The following is a 12,153-nucleotide window of genomic DNA, read 5'->3' as shown; positions in this document are numbered from 1 at the left end:
GTCGAGGCTGGCCAGAAGCTCGTTCCAGGCCCGCCTCTTCGCCTCCTTGATAGCTTGTTGGAGGGGCCTCCGCGCTTCGCGGTAGGCCTCGTACAGGCGAGCCACTGTGCCTTCGTCCTCCCGCCGTCTACGGCGGGATCTGGTGTATTGGCGCCGAGCGTGGATACACGCCTCGCGGAGACGAGCGATCTCCTCGGACCACCAGTACACAGCGCCGGCGCGGCGCGGCGTTCCAGACCGCGGCATACACGAATCACAGATCGCGTGCATGTCGCGTCTCAGCCGGGTCGCTCCTGCTTCCGCGTCCTCCTCGGTCGGGGATTCTTCTAACCAAGCCACGGCTATAGCGGCCGCCGCCATGAAGTCCTCGTCGCGCCGCGTCACCGCCCATCGCGGGAATTTTCTTCTCCTTCCCGGTGGGCCGGTAGGCCCGCGCGCATCCGACGAACGGTAGCCCGTCGCGCCGCCAACCGCCACCTCCATCACGATGTAGAGATGGTCCGAGAGGGTCTCTTCCGGGGAGACCTCCCAACCGGAAACGCGGCGGGATGCGGCGGGGTTTGCCCATGTGAGGTCCACTATGGACTCGCCCCGCCACGCCACGCACGTGCTGGACGACCCCCGGTTCATAAGTCGGAGGTCGAGTGCGGCCGCCCAATCCTGTACCTCGCGCCCCCTTCTGTTGGTCCGGCGGGAGCCCCACGCCGTTGAGTGGGCGTTGAAGTCCCCGAGGACCAGTGACGGGCAGGCGCCTAAACGTCTCGTGCAAGCCGCGAGTCCGTCCAGAAAGGAGGCGTATTCTGCCTGGCTGATGTTGGGCGACACGTAGATGGCTACCACGGCCAGGTCGCCCCATTTCACGGCCACGAAGCCCCGTCCGCGCTCAATTACCGAGCAGGAAGGGCTTCCCGCAATTCCAGTCCAGAATATGGCGACCGAGCCGGTCAGATCTCCAGCGCCTCGCGACGCGTCGGGAATGCAGTATGGCTCAGCCACTGCCGCCAGAGCAATCCGCCGCTCCGTCAAGCTCTGAAACATTAAGTCCTGAGCACGGCGGGAGCGGTTAAGATTGCACTGCAGGAGCAGTTGTCCTCCTCCTCTTCTTCCGCTCACGTTGGGGAAGGCTCCGTCTCCATAGCCTCCTCCGGGCCGTTCCCCTCGCAGTCGTTGTATCTGACTTCGCCATCCTCTCTTCCGTCCTTCGTGGGGTCAGTTGGCGGCGGTATTCTTTCTTTCCTCGTCGCCGCATCCCCACCGTCGCCTGGAACGGTCCTTGCTTCCTGTGCGGCCCTCCTCCTACGGGCAGGCGGCTTGCATGCCGGTGATCCCATACGGTGCGACGCGGGCAGTCCCAGGTTCGCGCACACCGGACACGTGGGTACTCGCGCCGAGCAGTCCCTGGCGCGATGTCCTTCCGCCCCGCACCGGTAGCAGCGCTCTGACCGGTCGGCCGTCGATGTGCAGTCCCGGCGCACGTGACCCGACTCCATGCACCTGAAGCATTGGAGTCGGCGCGCAGGGAGAGGGGAAACCCTCGCCGCTGACCAACCTATGTTGATCCTACCTCCTGGTCCAGCATCTCTTCCTCTGCTGATTCTCCTGGCCGCTGTTAGCGGGCAGCGTAGCCATACCGACCCGAGGCCCCGAGGGGCGGAACGTATAACACCCACGTTGACCTCGTCGGCGTGGCAGCCCCCGGCCTCAGCAACGGCGGCTGCCACCTCCTCTGCGGTGACCGAGTCCTCCAGTCCGGTCACTCTTAGTTCGGCCGTCCTTCGCGGGACGGTTACCTTGGCGGGCAAATCTTTCAGCGTGGCCGCCATCCGCTCGGCCAGTCGTGATGCTTTACTTCCAGCGTCCTGGCCTGGGATTTCGAACAGCAGCGTCCCCGTGATCGTCCTCCTCGGTCTTAACTCCGTGATGTCGAGTTCGGAGAGCTTGACTTCTCTCTTCACCACTGACATCGCGTCCTTGTATGTGAAGCCCGAGCCGTCCCTCACGGTGAGCGATACCGCGGCACACCGTGGGGGTCGGGGAAGGTCCGGCACTTTCTCGCTGTGCGCGTCCCGCCCGCTAGCGTTGCGTTTCCCTCCTGCCCCGATAGCTCCGAGTCCATTGCCGCTGCCTGCTGCTCGCATGGATTCCCTTCCCGTGCGGGGGCGCACCGGTGGCCGAGCGGCCGCCTCCGCGAAAGTCCTTGTCCTCGTTTCGCTGCTTCTGGTCGCCGTCCAGGGCGCCAAGGCTCCTATTCGCGATGTCGACGTCGGAAGAGACGATAATACCCTTCTCTTGGTTCTTGCGTCCTCGGTCGGCGCATGGACCGTTGAAAGAGGTTGCACCGTGGGCTTCCTGTTCTTCCGCCTCGCTCTACCTCTTCTTCCTCTTACCACAGTAGTGAATCCTGCCTCGTCGGCCGACGACTCCATAGTCGACCGCGAGGCGTCCCTCGCCGACCGCGATCGTGCTTGTACGATTCCTGTGGCGACTCCAGTATCCGTGGCCGGGGGAATTGCCGCCGCTGGCAGTACTTTTTGCCGACATTCCTCCAACTTGCGGAGGATCAGGATCTTGAAATCTTCTAGTGGGTCTCGAGGTCCTGAGCCACCGAATCTATCCGTTCCCTCGGTAAGCGTTTTTCGTGCATCACGTGTACTCCCCGACCCGTCGGGACAGCGGAGACGGCACGACGCTGACCAGGGGTGTTGGGGAGGTGGGGGAGGGGGACCCATGGCCATTCCCGCTGCGGCCCGAGGAGCATTTTCTTTCGTCCTCCTCGTAGAGGTGATCCCCACCTCTTGTCCTTTGCCGTCGGTGTTACCAACTTTGGCTGTCCTCTCCGCGCGATCCCTGGTCAGCCGTTCCACCGTTTCTTGGAGACGACTGACCTCTTCCTCCAGAAAACGCACCCTCCTTCGCAGGTATGCGACGTCCTCCTCTTCCCGATCGTGGGTCGGTTCCGCTTCTTTCCCGGTCGCTTGTTTGCCGACCGGCCCGGTCCTCGCTTCGTCCCTCCGCATGCCGTCGCCGCCGTCGGCACCGCCGCGGATGGTAGAGGCGGCGGCGGCGGCGACCACGGTGACAGCCTCGGCGTCGGTATCGGTGTCGATATCCGTCCTGCGCCTCACGCCCCTCTTCTTCCTTTTACCGGGAGCCGGAAGCAGCGCGGAGTCGGGATCCCCCGCGGGCGCGTCCCCCCGCCGTGTGCGACGTCCCGCGCCTCCGCCGCGGCCGTTGGCGGCTGAGGCAATGTTTTCTGTAGACTCGGCAATCCTGCGGTACGACCGCTTGCCGAGTGTGCCCGCGACGGTCGAATAGGAAGAGCATGACGACATTTCGTCGTCGGATCTCAACCCCCCGCCGCCCCCGCGGTGCCGCCGCATCCCAGTCCGCGAAGGTCCTGGGCCGATAGCCAAAACGTCGGGTTCCTCCAACCCTCTACGGGACTCCCCAGTTCGCGAGTCCCCTTCGCCAGACGCATGAGCGCGTCCAGGGGCCTGGCGGCTCACCCCCGGACGGCCACGGTTGCTCGATGACGACGCAGCGGGGCCCGCTTTACAACCCGCGGCTGCGCCGGTACTGGGGTATCCCTCCCCTGCACCGTAAACGATTTTTAGGTTCGTTTTCTTATCCATTGTTAAATTGTAATTGTATAAGATTGCCGAGGTCGTCAACAAGGGTTTCCATCCTGGTGCCACTCACTCTTTCGCACCCTGCCCCGGTCAAGGCCGGTGCAGGGTGACGGGGAGCCCCACGAGAAGGTGAGGTGAGTGGTCTTGGCGGATACGGGCCCACCAACTTCTCCGAGGTTCTCCGCACCGGATCGGCAAACTGGCGGGGGCCAAAGGCGCCGACCAGTCACCGTCCGGCTATAGGAGAACATCAGATTCATCGGGGTTTCCCAGGGCGTGGTCCTACGCCCTGAAAACCCGCAGCCACCTCGTGCTCCCCGACACTGACAACACTGAAAGCTCCCCAACTCACTCACGGCTACCTTTTATGCCTTGGCTGCGGTATACCTGGCACGCACATGTCCCATGATCAAATAGACCTTAATTACTCAGGGTTTTCTTCCGATACTACATATATTTATTTGTAACATGAAATATCTGTATTTTAATTTACTTACGCATTACATGTATTGGAAAAGTTACACAAATTTTACTTTTTAATAGAAAATGAAATAGATATATTATGAATTAAGTAAATATATTATAAAATATTTGTAGAGTAGAAAATAAAAGCTATGGAGAGCGTGCAATTTGTACCAAATATCATCAGCTATGTTAGTACTGAAGTTAACAATGTACAACGGTGTGCAGAAGTTTCCATTTAATAAATAGCGATATTTCAAAGAATTTTAGCTAACATTGTATAGAAATGTTTATTGTTCTACTATACCGTAGACTTTTGTAAAGAGATTTCTAATGTATGCTTCATAGCTCGTAAGCCAAGAGCTCGCACGGAGAATCCGCACTCCGGCGTACAAGTTTCCGACGCGTCACTCATTTTTACGACCGACTTCGCGATGTCGAGATCGCATTTCCCTTTTCTCCTTTCGGTTTTTTCTGCCGCGGTGGCATACTGTATCGCGCCGCTGTTTTATATCCCCGCGTTTGCATTTCACGCTGCGCGAAGCGTGTCGATCCAATCTCCAGTTGTTCGAACAAGTACCACAACAAGCAATACGCAACTATATACGTTGCGCCCGTTCATTACCGTCCACCTCAGTTTTCCCTATGATCGTTCGATACGTCTACGAGGTTTCCTTCATAGATTACCATCGCTCCTATTTTCCCTCCTCGATGGTAAAAGGAATTCGAACGTTTCAATTTTAAGAGATTTTAATTAGAACAAAGATGAAAGATAAGAATTTGAAATAACCAGTCATTTCAATCGCTTTATTGCGTAGTAAATTTAGCATTAAATTTTACTTGAGCCTCGCTCAAAATCATCGACGTGTACAAGCTCGTTCGAAAATAAAGAGAACCAGCTGCAAGTCATTAATTACTCTGTCCTTGGCTCAATGATCATAATGCAACGAATAATCGCTTCACCGATGTTTAATTACAGAATCATGCCTCGATGTGGTTGTAACAAAAAAAAAAAAAGAAAGAAAGAAAAGAAACGTAACGTACCTACGTAATTGCTAATTAACAAGTGTCAATTAAACGTGAACAAAAGGGCCGGCAAAATATACTCCAATAAATGCGGTGTTATGTACTCTGGAAGAAAAGTGACATAACAAAGGTTGATAAGTTCTGCATAACATAACTGAAATTGATGTGTCTTTACTAACTTTTAATTGCCTGATCGGAGAAGTTTCTGGTTAAGAGACGACCCAATTGACGGGTTACGATGAAACGAGGAATAGAACGATAGTCGTTTGGAAGCTCGATTAAACTCGGCCGTGTTTAAAACAAGTTTATGCCATGAATTTTACAAACAGGCAACCGATCGAACGCGTAAACGTCTGCTTTCATCGATATTTTTAGCTCACGGAGGAACGTTCGATGTTTTTGCACGATAACTTTCCACAGAAAGCGAAGTTTAACATTGCCGGTTCTTTCTCGCCACAAGTCGGAAGTTTGTTTGCAATTTTCTGTCAACGGAGACAGCCAATTTTCCTTCAGTTCGATCGAATATTCGGCATGGTCGTTGGTTTCTTGTACATGTGTGTTCATCGTGTACATGTATACTTTTCTTTCATTTTTCTTTTATTTCTCTTCCCAGTAGTTCGATATCTAGCCGAAATATCGAGAAGTATAAATGCACCTCACGCGAAAATTTATCGCCGCGACATTGAATAATGAAAATAAAAAAGAAATTGTTGAATGAAAATTTCTCGCAACTAGCGCAATCTCTATTTTCTATTAATTACTCCATTAATTGCAAATCCTTGCGCAACACGAAGTAGATATTCCCTTTAGGTATGACGAGCAATTAACGAACGCAGGTTGCAGCGTTTCCAGCTGAAAATTTACGCGAGCCACGACTACCGAATGTTTCGCCTCTGAATCAATTTCAATTAAACGTTTGACGATTCGAGTTGATGTCAGTTTTCAGGTCGCAATTCTAATTAATTTCCATCCGCGTTACGGACCGACTAATGGGGCTATTGACGCAAGAATAACGCGTTCGTAACTACTATTAAAAAATGGAAACAATCGAAATAATCGAAGTGAAATAACTCGTTAAAAATGAAATAATCTGAGTGATAAGATCAACGATTAGACACGTTTGTTTAATTTCCCTGTTTTCATTGTTCCTCGTTACAATGTAGCCACGAAATTAATATAAAGTTTAGTTACCTGCAGAGCTCCCAATTAGTTCCAGTGTCATACATGTAGGCCACTGACCTAGAAAATCTCTATACCTCCGCCACATTTTCACAATAGGGTGCCAGAAATATCAGTTTAGACGTCGCCCCGCTTCCTACGGGTACTGTGTACACATCTACAGGATTTTAGAATAAATTTCTAAAAATTGACAATCTCTTAACGGTACTTATTCAGACACTAAAATTTTTAATAACATCTTTTCAAATTTATGGTAACGGAGTTGAAAATATTTTTAACTCGATCCAACTTGTGCGATACCGCTCAAAATGTATCCCAACATTTACTTACTTTTAACCATAAGATAAAAGTTAACGCTTTCAAAGGAAAAGTCGTTCTTAATCAGCATCTCAATTTCGTTAGCCGGTTGCCTCAACAAGTTTGATTAAATTTTATTCAGTGACCCTTTTCGCTCGGCCAAGAGTCCCGAGAATTTTGGTGGCATCGCGAAACATTCAACTAGACTCGTACTTAAAATGTAAAATCTTCGTCTCAAACTTCCATAATTCCTGTTTTGAGTCCCAGAGCACGTTGTTGTCGAGTTTTCCCCTCGCTGAACTGTCCTCCTTGCCGTGCGAAACGATTTATAACCATCGTTCGCCAAAGCAAATAAGTGGCTGAACATCTTTCCTAGAGACACGTAAATGTAAATGAAATTTCCGATTGGAAAACTTTTCCATGATTCATTATTATTGCGGGTGGTTTTGTAACGAATTCTACGCGATGCCGATAGTACACCGACACAGTGAAAAACAGAATCTTTAAATTCTAACTCAAATCGCGATAACTTCAACGTTTTTATTTTTTTAAGTGTTCCTTTTTACCCTTAAACTCTTTGCTTCAGTTTTAAGCAAAGGCAAGGCAGAAGGAAAAAGAGATGACTAAGTGAGCCGTTAGTCGTGTGCGTTTCAACGGTACGAAATTGATCCTGAAAATTGATCATCAGGAAAGTCTATTGGCCGCGTCGTGAAAATTGCGCACGAAATTGATGCTTGTCGAAAATAAATAAGTTTGCCTTCGTTTTAACCGAGATTGCTATCGATGGTATACTTTAAAAAGATGTTCCATTCTGACTTGGAGATTCGACGTTTTGCCATTTTTCAATTTATCTTAGAGAATGAGAACCTTAATCTTCTTTCATCTCGGATTGTCGCATTTAACATTGTTAAACTTAGCATTGTTATGGTTAACACTGCTGCGTAAGATACTGCAGTTCTCAGGTGCAAGCCATGTGCAAAAAAAGAAAGGTTGACAGCGTTTCGCTGACATTGCAGTTCAACTTCAGTATCGAAGGACACACAGATATTGGTATCAATACTGGTATTAGTATTTTATCTATTATATTTATATTACAGGATATATACTTCAATAGTTATCTCGATTAGGCATTTCTCGTTTCTCTTGGTGAATATCTACCATAAGTCGCTAGAGTTACAGATCCTTTTGTAACACTCTGTATTCCGCTCGCCAGCACGCGTGTGTTTTTAAAACGCATTGAAATGGTTCCGTCCTGTCGGCGAAACAACAACAGCAGCAGACGAAGAACACGCTGCAGGACAGTGGCCAGCTGAGCGTGTTCTTCCGGTTTACATGCGGCCAAGACACGCGACAAGCTCGATGGCCTCTTCAGTGACGATTCTGTCCTCAGTCATGAATAATGCTCTGCATCCGGCGACTGTACGAGACGGTCCGTGGTCGCGTTCAAAGACGATGAAACAACGTTCTCTAGGCCCGGAAACGAAATTTTGGGACGACAAAGTTGTGAAATTTCGCGTGAACAGCGATGTCGGCCAACGAGGATGCATCTAATGGCCGTGTAGAGCTGATTGTGGCGGAAGGGAAGTGGAATGTGGATGAGATGTAGAGTGGTGGAAATTGATCTCGGTGGATAATGAAGCTGAAAGTGTGAAAGTTTGAAGAAGAAGAAAAGAACGACGATGTGGATGCTTAATGTGTCTTGGTCAGTGACAGGGAATCTTGTTAAACTGATTTTCGAGTGATCTTCGTGTGCTTGTGCGGGATGTCCTCTCACGGGGAATATGATGTGGTTTGTTGATGACGATGGAAAGGCGCTGTAAGAGTTTTACTGATTTTGCGAACAAGAGTCGAACTTGCACCACTAAATAATCAAGGAATTAATCATTTTCTAATAAAAATTTCAATTAACTCGGTAGCATCTTGTATAAAAAGCAAATCATTTTTTAATACTAGGTAAATACTAAAACCACCACTAGACGTTATATCTCTGAAACAACGCACAAAGTATATAACTGTCTTCTAAGATGAACGGAATAGTTAATGAACCTTCTGCAACATTCAACAGGCGAATCTCAGCAGACGCGTTAAAGTATCTTCTAATTAGCGTTCGCTAATTAACCGGTGATGCAGTACACACGCAACGATCTACTCAGCTGCCAAAGAATAAGATGGTGGCGGAGGATGACGATGATGTTGCGTCAGAACGAGCATAGGCCCCGTTATTTTGTGACTTCGCGTTACACTCGCGAAAACTCTCGATCCAATGCGCTTTATCGTTGCGTAATTTCGCAAAAGCAAGCTCTCCGCGCATTAATTTGATTAGTTATGACAACAATAACCATAATACGAACCCCGATGGAGATAACCAATAATTACGAAACCATAGAAGGGGTTGTTTCCCTTAATCACTTTCTTGCCTCGGAGTCTGCGAGCCCTCTAATTTCTCGCAGGTAGTTCATTACAGATATCCTTATCTTCGTTCGCCGAGCTATGTACGCGGCTATGACTTAGAGACGATGATGGATGGATGGAGCGCGGTGAAATCTTTGAAATTAATTTAGTATCAGCCGGAACTCGTTTCGAAGACCAATATATGCGACTGAAAGATATAATAGGTGGATGAAGCAGAGTGAAATCTTTGGGATCGGTCTTAAAGTCTGAAGGAATTTCTTTCGTATGCCTAAACAAATATCGCGTCGTTCGATAAATTCGTACTAATTTTCGTGACGATAGATTTGAGAATTGACGATCGATAGTTTCACGAGAAACTCGTAAAAGCAAGAAAGCTATAAAAGTGGAGTTTCGTGGACGTTAACGCAAGTAGAATTTCAGCGATTCCCACGCAAAGACTTTTCAGAGTGAAATTGATACGCGATACGTGTTTTTCGTTTCGATACCTATGGGAGTAATTCCGTGTCACTGGGAGCCGCAGCAAAAAGGCCGATCTCTATTAATAAAATTTATTAGACGAGCACGTCCCACGGGACGAATATCGACCCAAATCATCCAACTTTTCTGCCGTGTATTGAAAACCGCTTTATCGCGTGCTATAGCATCGCAAGTTCCCCTGGCAGTTGGCAAGAAAAAGTTGCTTCTGTCATTAGCCTCCATCAGGAGAACGTGGGCACGCGAAACTTCCCTTTTCTTCTTCTCTTTCTTCTTTAGCTCGGTTTTTTCTCTCTTGCGTTCACAATGTTATGCGCAACACACGAAACGCGTCCGTTAGCTAGAAACGACGACGTTTTGCCTCGTTTCCTTCTCGTTTTCACGGCTCCGTGTGTCAACCAACCGATACGTGTGCCATTTCTCAGCTTGCCTGTTCGCGATGACAAGATGTCGCGCGCGATTTTGCTCGAAAATGACGCGATGAAGGCGTCCAAGATGGTTGCGATGAAAACTGCTGACTATTGCAGGGATGTTCGTAGGGGAAGCACAATTTTTGAGAATGAAACGATTTTTTAGTAACATGATACTAAAATCCCTCGTTACACCGATTCTTGTGAATACCACATTCTTGTGACGTGATTTTTAGTTCATAGAATAACAATAAAGAAGACCTCTCTTTCGCTTAATAGAATTATCCGTTTAAATTATATTTGCGTGGCTTTTTACGGTGGCGTAATGTTAATTTTCACATCGTTTCAATTTATTGTGCGTTCGTGAGTACACATTTAATCATCGCGACGGACGATTCATTAACACGCGAGCAAGTGTGCAATAATAGTGTTCTAGCAACGATTTCGCCTTATTTTCTGATTTTGTCTTATGCATGATTTCGTTAATTCGAACACTAAATGCTGAGCACCACTCTCTATAAAGCTGTTGTTCAAACAAACTCTTAACGAAACGTCGCGCGTCATTTAATTATCGAAAACTTTATCACGATGCTTTTAACAGTCGTTGTAAATTTACTTCTTTAAACTTTCTTGTAATGACAGAGTTACAAGGATGAGTGCCAGCCATTTTGCTACATGGATATTAAATGATTTCATGAAACTTTTATACGTATTACTGCAATGATAACACTAACTATTCTGTAACATAATGATAATTGAATTTATTTCCTCAATTTTTTTATTATATAAATTTAACATTAGCGCGTGTTTATATGAATATTAATACCGAACTCCGTTTAAGGAGATCAAGGTAAAGAAATCATGAAACATAGTTGCGCGCGAATGCAAACCACATTCTCATAAGAAGTATTGGTATGTCGCGAACTGTGAGAACTACGTTTATCATTGATCGCGTAATTCATGCTTACTGACGGTTTGTTCTGCAATTACGTGAAACTTTTTACTACTATCTATTTCCTTTTAGTGACGAACTTATAGCCAGACTTAAACACAGCGTGGCATAAAATTTTCACTCTCTAAGTTTCACGATTATTGACCATGAGACTAGACGTAGCAAGTTTTATGATACATTTATAACGCCAACTTTATCGTTTGACGTCAACGCAGATTGTCTCGTGTAGACGATACATTATTCCAATATTCCATTGACGTAAGAATATCTAACGCTTAGCGTATTAAAATATTTAGATTGAATTTGATAATTTCATATAAAATTTAATTACTCTTTTTTGTATATTTATGATTGTTCGACGTTCATGTAGTCTGGACGAAAATATATATTGGAAAATTTGATGGATAATTGCTAATTAATAAAATGGATAACAACTAATTACTAATCGGTGATCAGTTAGTAAAGTAGGACAATTTTGATGCAAATTGCATTTCGTTAAAAAGAACGTAGAGCGATTTTCCGGGGACGAACGCTTCGCAAGATGAAAGCTAGAAATCTGTGACTGCACGATGTGAAGTATACGCTGGCGCCAGTGATCCGATATAATAGAGACGCGTGTGTATGATCCTTAATTAGCATAGAAATTGATGAATACGTGAAAAATGGTGTATCTCGGGGATTTGGTCGCCATTATGGAGGAACGTGACTTTGACAGGGACGCCATCGACGCGGACTCTCTCGAGTCCGAGGTAATGGAACTTATTTGCTCGTGTCTAGATGATAGAAAAGAAACGTACACTGTATGATGTTCAAATTTTGAAACGTACAATTCTGTCCATCAAATATACACATTGTTCTAAATATTTTATTACTTACAAAAGTTGTATACGGTTGTAGGAAAAATATAACACGATGACTCTTCTTGCACGATTAGCCCCGCGTTCTCTCTTTGCGTTTTCTCTTTTCTTTCAGCGTTACATACTAATTGATCGCGACGTAAAATTGTAAAAACTGTTAGCGTAATATGAATCCATAATATAATATCTAACCACTTGTCGCATTAATTCTCCAAGTTCGTAAAGTATACTTGAATACGTAACTTCACGAAACATTGACAACACGCTATATCACATGCGTTATTGCAGGCTATACAATTGTCAACGGGTCCAAAACAGTTGGATCTCAGTAACGGGGGCCTGTCAAGGATTCCCGACAGTGCTATAGCGTTCCCAGCGATAGAAGAGCTAATACTGAGCCAGAATCAACTTACGAACACGAAGAACAATATGATACTACTGCACAGGTATGACGT

General features: G+C 47.1%; 1 protein-coding gene and 1 long non-coding RNA gene across 2 annotated transcripts in view; one reads left to right on the top strand and one right to left on the bottom strand.

Annotated features, from left to right (window-relative positions):
* The window catches only part of Phlpp (PH domain leucine-rich repeat protein phosphatase), a 94,740-nt gene that overhangs the window by 64,418 nt on the left and 18,169 nt on the right, over positions 1-12,153 (top strand). Inside the window, exon 6 of the mRNA XM_069112819.1 lies at positions 11,987-12,144. Coding sequence (XP_068968920.1) covers positions 11,987-12,144 — 158 coding nt within the window. The remainder of the gene's footprint in view (positions 1-11,986; positions 12,145-12,153) is intronic.
* On the bottom strand, positions 5,229-12,074 carry LOC138179731 (uncharacterized). The gene is made up of 4 exons (XR_011173109.1): positions 11,718-12,074; positions 6,627-6,965; positions 6,309-6,453; positions 5,229-5,741 (listed from the first exon to the last, which is right to left on the bottom strand). It is a non-coding gene; the product is annotated as an uncharacterized LOC138179731 (long non-coding RNA).

This window comes from Bombus flavifrons, chromosome 5, assembly GCF_040668555.2.
Source record: "Bombus flavifrons isolate JBK064 chromosome 5, iyBomFlav1_principal, whole genome shotgun sequence".
Lineage (NCBI taxonomy): Eukaryota > Metazoa > Arthropoda > Insecta > Hymenoptera > Apidae > Bombus > Bombus flavifrons.
Note: the sequence above shows the minus strand (reverse complement) of the source record. Positions and strands in the feature narration are given on the sequence as shown.